Consider the following 11,363-nt stretch of genomic DNA (forward strand, 5'->3'; position numbering starts at 1 on the left):
GAATATTCGGAAATTATTAGGTGTTCATAACAACTTTCAATTCAAAAATGAAAAAAAATGACGATTTTATATAATTTCGAAATCAGCGTTTTTTCCGCCCATCCTTTTGCCTCAATATCACAACACAAAACAACAACACAACAACAACAAAACATCAATAACAAAACAACACAACACAACAACAACAACAAAAACAAAACAACAACAACAACACAACAGCAACACAACAACAACACAACAACACCCAAACAATAACAAAACAACAACACAACAACGACTTGTGAAAGAGCCGCATGTTAGAATCTTCACAGCATGTTGATTGATTGATTGATTGATCGATCGATCGATTGATTCTATTTTAATGAAAAAACTATAATGTCGAATTGATTGCTTTGATGTTTCGTACAATTCCGGGAAGTGGAAAAAATAGAAATGGGGTGTTTGAAGTGTGAGGCCGGCGCAGTTACACGCCACTCCAAACACAAACAACACGCACGAACTTGCGTGCATTCAACGATTCACACGTACGAAAATAAACATCTTTTTGAATTAACAACTGCAACCGCAACACACGCTCATCATGTTGAAAATCAAAATATCAAGCGAAATATCTGAAACTTAAAGAATAGTGATATAATAAAAAAATATAAAAAAATACTTATGAACCAATTATGTAAAAGGATTATTCAAATAAAAATAAATAGAGGAATAAATAGAGGAATGAATGAATGAACGAACGAATGAACAAATGAATGATTGAATGAATAAATGATTATGTAAATAAAATAAAAATGAAATAAATAAATAAAAAGTGCATCACCCATCTACATGGTGCACTGGATTAAAATGATGGGGGATGCAGAACATGGAAGCATCACATATCACTTTATGTCATTTTATTTCTGATATCTTCCAACTAATTTTTTTTGTTAAACTAAAAGCTTACGGCATAACTGGAAACTTACTGGGTTGTTTAACTGAATCTCTGCATGAGTGTTCACAAAGAGTCCAGATTCAAAATAAACTTTCCCGTCAGAACCAGTGACAAGTGGTGTCCCTCAAGGCAGCGTTCTCGGACCCACCCTGTTCCTCATTTTTATCAACGATATTGATGATTGTATTTCCCTGCAGCCTGCTTCCATCCTGTTTTTGCGGATGATGTAAAAATGTACTCCCGTTTTTCTAACTCAGCTCAGTTGCAACAGGTCATCAACAACATTGTCGCTTGGAGTAAACAATGGCAACTGCCACTCTCTCCAAATGCTCTAAATCTTCATTACTTCCTTCACCACATCTTAAATCCTCTTGAGCACATTAAAGATCTTGGTGTAATAATCAGCAATCGTTTCAATTTCATTCGGCACATCAATGACATTACTCGTTATACCTACTACTCGAATTGTCATTTCAATATGACTGTTGAAGTGTGTGGAATGGTTTTTTGGTTGGTGTTTGTATGCATGGATTGTACATTGCTGTTGAATGAAAGGTTTGATCAATTGATTGTTGATTGATTGATTATTTGAATTTCGTGATTACGATATGATACTTATTTAGTATTGATCTCTTTTTCCTTTTCTGCCATTTTGTTTAGTTGTAATTGTCTGTTATTTTTTTCTGACCGGGCAAGTAGCCTGTGTGGTCCTCGGGTCAGTTGCTTAATAAATAAATTATTTTTTAAAAGTCGTCACTCATTTTCAACATTACTACCACCACCACCACCATCATATTCATTTTACTGAACATTTTCTTTCCAACATCCGCACCTTCCACATACTACAACACATAACTTTGTGAAATGTGGATGTGGATGGAGCTCATATAAATTTTTATATATTATTAAAAATGTTGAGTTTTTAATATATTTTTTTTTCTGAAATTAAAAAAAATTATACTTGAAAGATCATTATGATCATCATCATTATGATCGTCATCACTATTGATAGTGCTCATTTGTGACGTCACGTGCAATACGTTAGCTTTCCCTCCTTCTTCAGTGATGATATTACAACAACAACAATAATAATAATAACCGTCCTGACAATCATTCAAAACAAAAAAAAGAAATATGCTTGCTACCTTATGGATATTGTAGTGCCTAACGATGCAAACGTTTCAAACGAAGAAACAAAAAAAAAGTGAATACACAAATTGAGAAATCGAAATAAGCAGCGAGAAAGAGGTGATCGCATTTGTAGCTGACCACTGGGCGAAGTCAGAAATGAAATAGACGGACATCTACAAACAAACACACCCCGATCACCCAACGATTTGAGGTTCAAATGATCGCATTGGTGGAAACAGCACACATTCTTCCTCTGATCTGGATTGATTCCCCATTTTCTGCAAAATGATGCAAGAAGAAAAATATAAATATCAAGAATGATGAAAAGGATAATGATGATAATAATGATCAGATGAATGAATGAGACATGATTGAAGGAGGGACAGCAAGCAAGCAAATAACACGCACCAGTGGATAATTTGCAGACGAGTTATTAATTGAATGAATGCCATCCAGCATTTCATCACGTCTCCTTTCAACAAGCACGATCATTACCACACCACCTACCCCTTCATTTCTCATTTTCTATCAGCTTTTCATTTCTAATATATTTGGAAAGAGAAAAAGAGGCAAAGAAAGAGAAAAACAGAGATACAAGCTGTCACACACACACACACACTAACACATACTCACACACATTTTCAAACAGACACAGTTTTAATGTACGAAAAGAATTATTTGGGATGTGAACTTAACAACTTGTTAGAAAATAATTGCTGGTTGATTTATTATCAAATCATGAACACCAGACCAGACAGACTTTACAACAGGCCACCATCTTTAGAATATTTGTTACGTACAGAGTGTCCGAGTCGAAATCGGTTGGAATCGGTTGGAGTCGGTTGGAATCGGTCGGAATCGGTTGGAGTCGGTTGGAATCGGTCGGAATCGGTTGGAGTCGGATATTTTTGCCACAGTCAAAAATTTTGAGGGCCGAGTCGGAGTCTGACATTTTTCACCCGACTCCGACACTACGCTACCCAACAACGCGTCTCATTACTTCAAACTCCAACCTGCACAACCGCAAGCACGTGCAGTTTTTGACAACAAAAACTAGACCAGCGGACAGAACAAATTTCTTAATGTTTTTTTTTAGTTTTCATTATTGCAGCTCTGACATACGAAGAACCCCAATGCTACAGCTATATTATCTGCGTATCTTTTATTATGCTCTTCATAACTTCAACCATTGATTTGAAGCAGCCATCTTCGCCACAAAGGCTGTTTTTGAGATTTATACAATGTTCTATTTGAATTAAGACCATCTATTGATTATTTAATACTTCGTTACTTTGTAAGCACTCTGTAACACTCAAAACGGGACACTTTGTCGGATTGTTATACTAATCTTTATGATGGATTGTTCTACTAATTTTTTATAGTGAATCTTTCATTAAGTGATTGTGATAATAACGCTGCGTTGTTCTGTGTTACTGCGTTATACGTGATGGAATTAATTTGTTGAAATACATAGCCAGATGTTCCAATCTTGCAATTTGTATATCAATCATTTATGTAGTTATTGTTGATAAACACACCATTATTCAATTTAAAATTTAATTTTTACTTATTTAATATTATTATTTTATTTAATTAATATTATTTAATTATTTAATAGAAATAAAAATTTTTGTAATACAGTTCGTGATTCATTTATCTAGAAGACAGAAAAATTATAATCTAAATATAAACCTCCATACAGACCAACTGCGATAATGGCACAATGATGGTACCTGCGTTGTTGTGTTGGTGGGTGTGACCCGTCCATTTGGCATGTTCTATGAACTTCAATTACTCAATAACGTACATGCAACGTTTATATACGTTGTGTGTATGTGAGCTAGCTATGTGTGAGTTTGATCTTGTGTGTGTGTGTGTGTGTGTGTGTGTGTGTGTGTGTGTGTGTGTGTGTGTGTGTGTGTGTGTGTGTGTATAAACGTTGTATGTATGTATGTATGTATGTATGTATGTATTTATGTATGTATGTATGTATGTATGTATGTATTTATGTATGTATGTATGTATGTATGTATGTACGTGTGTGTGCGTGTAGGTAAATATTAGGTACTTCTGAGTAGCAATAGCAACAAACATACAGAAAATTTAAGATTGGATTAAATTGTTAACGTTATTATGTTGTTGTTTTTGTTGTTGACCAACTGTTAAGTGGTTGTAGTGTTGTTATCATCATCTTGTTGATGTGCATGAAGTTGTAAAGTTTTATTTTCCTGGGGTCCAGTTGAATGAAGGTGTAGGTCCTGTTTGCATGCTGGTAGAATGTTGTGTGAATTGGTTTTGTGTGCATGTTGGATGGTGTTGGTGAGTGTGGTTAGTATGTTTGAGAATGAATGGTTTTTCAGCTGGTTTTGTTTGGATTGGTATTTAAGCGTTTTAGACAATGGTCCTTGGTGGGTTCCTGCGTGATTTCGTTTTGTTTCTCTAGCATGGTTATTGGTGCGGTTGGTTATTGGTTATTTATTAGTCATTGGGGATAGGGTTCTGATTGTTCCGCCTTCTTCTTGGAGTTTCGTTTTTTTTTATTATCGCTGTTCGGTTTCTGTTGCATTGAAATATTTAGGGGTCTGCCATTTAATTTAAAGAACGTTGAAAGTATTTTTTTGGTTTGTTTTGTTTCAATAAATTTATTTTACTTAGTTTTTGTTCTTCGTACCTAAAGTCTAAAATATGTCAGAAGAAGACTTGTCAGCGGGCCTGATAACCGACTGGCAAGCAAGGCGCAAAAGCTCTTCCGCTCGGCCCTTGTTTTCCGACCCGGAGATAAACATTCGTGAAGAGGCGAGTCGCGGCCAGAAGCAAGACTGCCTAGACTGACGGAGGCGTTTGTTGGTGTTCCGCCGCGAAACAATAATTCACATAGTTATTTTCATGAATTTGTGGCTGTATTAAGTGCTTTTGCAACATTCTATGTTCTTGTGTTGTTCTGATCTGCATTTGATGTTGTTTTGTATGTCGCGATGCAGTTGTTTTGTCTTGTTAAATACGTTGTTGTCGTTGTGACATATGTTGTTTGTTGTTGAGTTTTACTCGCTCTAGATATAGAACGTTACTTTTTTGTGCCGATGTGTTGCACGTTGTTGCTAGGTTATTATCATAATGGTGTTTGCTATGTTGTTGTTATTATTATTATTGTAATTATTATTATTATTATTATGTTGCTGTTGTTGTTGATGTTAATGTTGTTATGCGCGTTAAAAGCGGAGACATGACATCAGAGAGCAGCCTGAAGCCCAACCTCATAACGAACGCCAACAGCTCAACGTGCCACAACTTAATAAACCACAGAAAATGTAAAAGATGTTGTTGTTGTTGTTGCAGCATCAGCAGGTCTCCTCCAAGTTCTGCATGTATTTTGCATCATGTAACACCAGCATGTTGTCAGTAAGCAGAACCTTTTATTCTTACCACCATGTTACACATCACGCAACATAGTTCGATGCTTTCATTTTTGTTTGGTAATATTCAACTTAATGGCGGATATAATTAAATTAAGATTTTCATAATTTTCAATAGTGTGGTCGATATTTTCGTTGAAAAGTTGAATGTTTTGGACGGCACAACGGTGCAACAGTTGAAGAGGTCTGACCCTGCTAAACGGCAGTGGCTGGGTTCGATTGCAAGAAGAGAACTCTGCCTATCATGGGCTCTCTCATGCATACGTTCAAACTGTGTAGAAGCTCTGGAACATGCAGGAGAAAGGTAAGGGAAAGAGTTGTAACTTTTTAATTATGCATTTCCAAGTGAATGATGATGATGACGATGACGACGATGATGATGATGACTATGATGATGATGATGATGATGATGATGATGGTGATGATGATGATGATGATTAATAAGATAATGAAGACAATGATTGTTACAATAATGATGATGGTGATAATGATGACGACGACGATAATTAAAATGATATGATGATGATTGAAACTATACGGTGATAATGATGGTGGTATTTAATTGAGGTGATGATGACTACAATCATATTGTTATAATATTCGCTGTCGTAACAGATTTACGATGCGACGGGTTCGAATCTTCGATTGAATAAAATACTCCAAACAGTTATTAGTTATTAAACTTTATTTACAGAAGAAATCAACTAATCGTTTATTTCTAGCAAATTCAAATTAACGCAACAATTAACTTTTAAATTGTTCAAAATCTATCGTTATGACAACGTCAACAAACAAATCAAGTATCGCTTTAAATAATTCACCGAATCGCTATTCACAAAATCACAATCACAAAGTCCCGAATTTGCAAAATCACGAATTTCACTAATCGCTAATCTTCTATACTCTTCGCAAGCGTCGTTTCTAGATTTTTCTAGATGGTCCGATTCTAGCATATTCTAGAATGTTCTAGTGCGTTCGGTAGCACGGTTATAACATTACCCCCTTCTTAGTTCTGTTCGTCCCGAACAGCTTTCGTTCCGGTGTCCTCATGGTACGGAGCCAGTCTATCCAAATGAACCATCTTCATTCTTGCTCTCGGCTTCCGATATTCCTGAATACGGTAGACGACGTCATTCAAGCGGGTGATGACTTGATAAGGTCCTTCCCACCCTCGCTGGAGCTTTGGAGAACGTCCTTTCTTCTTTACCAAAACAACTGGCGAAATCCAGGGACTTGATGACGGTTCGATGACGCCTTGATTCTGCATTGTCGTTATCATTTCGTTTACTTCTGTTTGTTTTGCTAGAGGAAGACGTCGTGGTACTTGTCGGATCGGTTTCGAATCCTGAGTATCAACTCGGTGAGTTACCAGAGCTGTTTTACCTTGGTCATTGTCACCGGTTGAAAACACGTCTGCAAAATCAGCAATCAACGCCTCGGCTTTTAGACGGTCTTCTTGATACAAATTGAGTTCATCCAGTAGATTTTTGGTAAGTTCTTTGAGTCTACCTTTGTCAGTTGGTAGAACCTTTTCCTGTTGCTCCATATCTAATGATTTCACCAAATTTATTGATTGGCAATTACCTATTTCCTCGCCTTTTTTAATTTTAATAGTGTGTTTAGCGGTATTCATTATTCTGACAGGAATAAGACCATTTTTGTTCGCTTCTACCAGGCATTTTCCAATGACCGCGTTCTGTACATTTGTCGTTGAGGTTGGCTCTATCAAATAGTATATTCTAGAATGTTCTAGTGCGTTCGGTAGCACGGTTATAACAATATAGATGCGCATATTGATGACGTTCGAAAAAGGGATAGTAATAATGGATGTATTGTGATGGATATCATGATGAATATCATGATATATATATTATGATGATGATGATGATGGAAATCGTGATAGATATATTATGATGATGATGATGATGATGATGATGGATACCATGATAGATATAAGATGATGATGATGATGGAAATCGTGATAGATATATTATGATGATGATGATGGATATGATGATGATGATGATGATGATGATGATGATGATGATGATGATGATGATGGTGATGGATATCATGATGATGATGATGACAATGACGGTGATGGTGATGATGATGATGATGATGATGATGATGATGATGATGATGATGATGATGATGATGATGATGATGATATTGATGATGATGAGGTTTGTTTCGGTCGCGATTACAGTGACCATGGGATTAATTTTTAACATCTTTTGCTTTGTTCAAAAACAAATATAAGAATAATAGTGAGGAGGATGATGATGAAAACTATTTAATCAATTTTTACAGTTCGCATTTCACTACGCGTGTTCGTTCAAACAATAACATCAATAAGGCAATGAAATATTGATGACATTAACTGGAGCAGACAGCAAGAGTGACATTCGCGTGTCAGCATTACAGACGGCCGACTAAACAGACATCAGACAGACGGACACACACACGCACACACACACACAGACGGACGGACATCCAGACATAAAAACAAACAGACAGCCAGACAGGCCAACAGACAGAAAAATAAATGTCGCAGTAGGTTGTTGTGCCATATAGTCAATCGTAAACATCCCAATCGTAACAATCATCTCTTCCAAATAAATGTAGTTTGTTGAAAAAATAAATTATTTTGATAATTCAAATGGACTACATCAAGCGAATGAGATACACGCACCGTGTTTTAAGGGTATCCTGAAATAGATATCCTTAAAGGGTCTCATTGATATCCTATCGTACCTAAAAATGCATGATGTGATTGCATGATGGTTGTGGCTGGTTATATATGCGATCACATGTGTTGATTGTTGTCGACCTGTTTCTTTCATGCTCCTATCATCGTCTTCTTCATCGTCTTCTTCATCATCTTCGTCATCTTCTTCATCATCTTCTTCGTCATCTTCTTCATCTTTTTCTTCTGTTCCAGCAGTTGTTCATCTGGAAACTTCAAAACAGTTGTTCTGTTAATTATTTTTCTGCTTTAATCTTTTATTTAATTTATTTACTTTCTTAAAATTCTACAGCACATTTATTAAGTTTAAGTATTTCAAATTTTTTCCAACAACTCTAACAATATATACAAAAATTCACGATTGAAGCGATCAAAAATAAATGAAGACAATTTAAAACAGGAGCTGTTTAGAACTCAATTTGCCATATTATTACATTCTGTATTGCGTCAATACTTAGTACAAAATACATGGTTTTAAAACTTAAAAAATAATACAATAAACACACACACATACAAACACACACACATTTACCCATTGATTCATTCACTTATACACACACACACAAATACACACACACACACACCACACACACACACACACGCAAACACACAAAAGCTTTGAACTGTTACACCAAGAGCCCAAAAGCCTAAGCATCGAAATTTCAATTAACATTTGAACCCAACCAGAAATTCAGGCAATAACGTAATGAAAATTATTTAGCTGTCGGGGGTCTTTGATGGTGATGATTATGGTGATGATGATGATGGTGGTGGTGATGATGAGGATGATAATGATGATGTTGGTGATGATGATGATGTTGATATTAAAATAACATTCCCGATGGTGAAGTTAATAGAACACTGCAAGTATGATATAACGAACTAAGAAGATGAATAATGGCTAGCAAACAAATTCAATAAAAATGTTTATGCAAGAAGTCAACGCAGCAACCAAAAGGTGTCGGAATGTTGTTAATGAGGATGTTGATGTTAATGATGATAACTAAATGAATGACAGTGGTAAAATAACAAGCCAACACTAAAACACACACACACAGACACAGACAGAACAATCCAGATGAAGAAATCCCAGATGTAAGATAAGAAAGAAGGAGATAGTAGACATCTGTTGCAAGACAAAAATTTTCCATCCAGCATTTTGCCACTAACGCTAGCAAGTAAATCACCAAACAACAAACAACAACAATCACCAAACAACAGTAGCAGCAGCAGAAACAACAGAGGGTTGTAGTGAAAGAACACATGTTGCATCTGGACTGCTGGTAGGCTTCTCATTAATTGACGACACCAAGTTGCGTAATTTCATGCCACATGTGCGCAGACACCGTCTACCCACAAACAAACATTTGCATACAATCATACATTTGCTGGTAGAAGACCAAATTCTTGACAGTATGTAATAAAGTCCACTGGTTTATTAGCGTTTATCAACTTGTATTCGAATTTTTCAATTTGTCTTAGTAAATTTTTATCAACTAATTGAGTCTGTTTAAAATTGAAGCTTTATTTCTATTAACAAACATTTTATTAAAATTATTGCAGAAAGATCTATATCGACGTTAAATCGTCATTGTCGGTGCGTTATTAATAATATTATCGTATTATTTATTAAATTATACATTTATATATGTGCGTGTGTGTGCGTGTGTGTGTGCGTGTGTGTGTACATATACATAGTGTTTTTATGTCTTTATATGTGTATGAATACATAATTTTAAGTATATGTATAAAACAACATGTATTAATTAATGTGTGTGTGTGTGTGTGTGTGTGTGTGTGTGTGTGTGTGTGTGTGTGTGTGTGTGTACGTAATTTAAATTAAATAATTTTGCGCGTGTGGGTTTGATTATATAAAAATTCTAATTCAAATACAGACAAGTACATGAGGATAATTATGTGCGATGCTGTGCACCTTCCAGATGATGGCGTCTCACGGGACATTTTGTTGCACCAAATTGTGAGGTGAGCGTTTCAGTGCAGTAGGGCGATTAAAATTTGAAGTTTGGAGCAATCCGTGCTGGAGAAGCAGAATCCTAAGTTAGTAGAACTCAAAACTGACAGGCTTGTTACAATATCGATTGCCTTTTGTTGCCAACAACGCAGCGACGTCTGAAAAAAAAAATGAAACCGACCGGCTGGATGTTATTTCTTCATTCGTTATTTCGTTCGTTCGTTATTTCGTTCGTTCGTTATTTCGTTCGTTCGTTATTTCGTTCGTTCGTTATTTCGTTCGTTCGTTCGTTCATTCGTTCATTCGTTCATTCGTTCATTCATTCATTCATTCATTCGACAATTCATTCATTCATTCATTCATTCATTCATTCATTCATTCATTCATTCATTCATTCGACAATTCATTCATTCATTCATTCATTCATTCATTCATTCATTCATTCATTCATTCATTCATTCATTCATTCATTCATTCATTCATTCATTCATTCATTCATTCATTCATTCATTCATTCATTCATTCATTCATTCATTGAACCTTTTCCGCTTTCGTTGAAGGGATGAAAATAATTTTAAATTCTAAAAAACGAAATGAACGATAAATTTTCATATCACTGTATAAGGATGAACTTCATTATGGTAATGTTTATAATAAAATATTTCAGTTTAATGGAAATTTGTTCACATTTTTGAGACCATTGCAGTGGAGACGACAAATTTCTCAATGTTCACTCAATCATTCAATAACAACATGTCATTCCAAACACACACACACACACACACACACACACAGTTTGTTATGGGTTCAAAAATACATGCATGCATGCATACAAACTTACATACATACAAACAAACAAACAAACACACATACATACATCCACCCACCCATGCGTCTATCTATCCATCCATTAATCCATTCTTCCATCTATTCACCCATTAATCTATCTATCTATTTATCAATCCATTTTTTAATACATTTATCTATCAATCCATCTAACCCATCCACTCTTCCAATAACTCATTCATTTGTTCATCTATCCACCCATCCAATAATTCATCCATCCCATCCATACATCCATCCATCCACCCATCCAATAATCCATCCATCCCATCCATACATCCATCCATCCACCCATCCAATAATCCATCCATCCCATCCCAT

The 11,363-nt window shown here is 35.5% G+C and overlaps 2 protein-coding genes across 2 annotated transcripts; one reads left to right on the forward strand and one right to left on the reverse strand.

The window, feature by feature from the left end:
- Window positions 1-1,295: 1,295 nt before the first annotated feature.
- On the reverse strand, window positions 1,296-3,017 carry HELRODRAFT_180088 (hypothetical protein; the record flags this gene model as incomplete). Its single annotated transcript, XM_009028872.1, has 4 exons — window positions 1,296-1,416; window positions 1,472-1,475; window positions 2,255-2,343; window positions 2,866-3,017. 4 exons carry the CDS (start codon window positions 3,015-3,017, stop codon window positions 1,296-1,298), a joined length of 366 nt encoding a protein of 121 aa, XP_009027120.1.
- A 2,271-nt stretch (window positions 3,018-5,288) lies between these two features.
- On the forward strand, window positions 5,289-9,514 carry HELRODRAFT_180089 (hypothetical protein; the record flags this gene model as incomplete). The annotated part of the gene is made up of 5 exons (XM_009028873.1): window positions 5,289-5,410; window positions 5,597-5,782; window positions 7,979-8,038; window positions 9,286-9,322; window positions 9,452-9,514. 5 exons carry the CDS (start codon window positions 5,289-5,291, stop codon window positions 9,512-9,514), a joined length of 468 nt encoding a protein of 155 aa, XP_009027121.1.
- Window positions 9,515-11,363: the final 1,849 nt, after the last annotated feature.

The sequence above is a fragment of the Helobdella robusta genome, assembly GCF_000326865.2.
Source record: "Helobdella robusta unplaced genomic scaffold HELROscaffold_59, whole genome shotgun sequence".
In the NCBI taxonomy this organism is placed as follows: Eukaryota; Metazoa; Annelida; class Clitellata; order Rhynchobdellida; family Glossiphoniidae; genus Helobdella; species Helobdella robusta.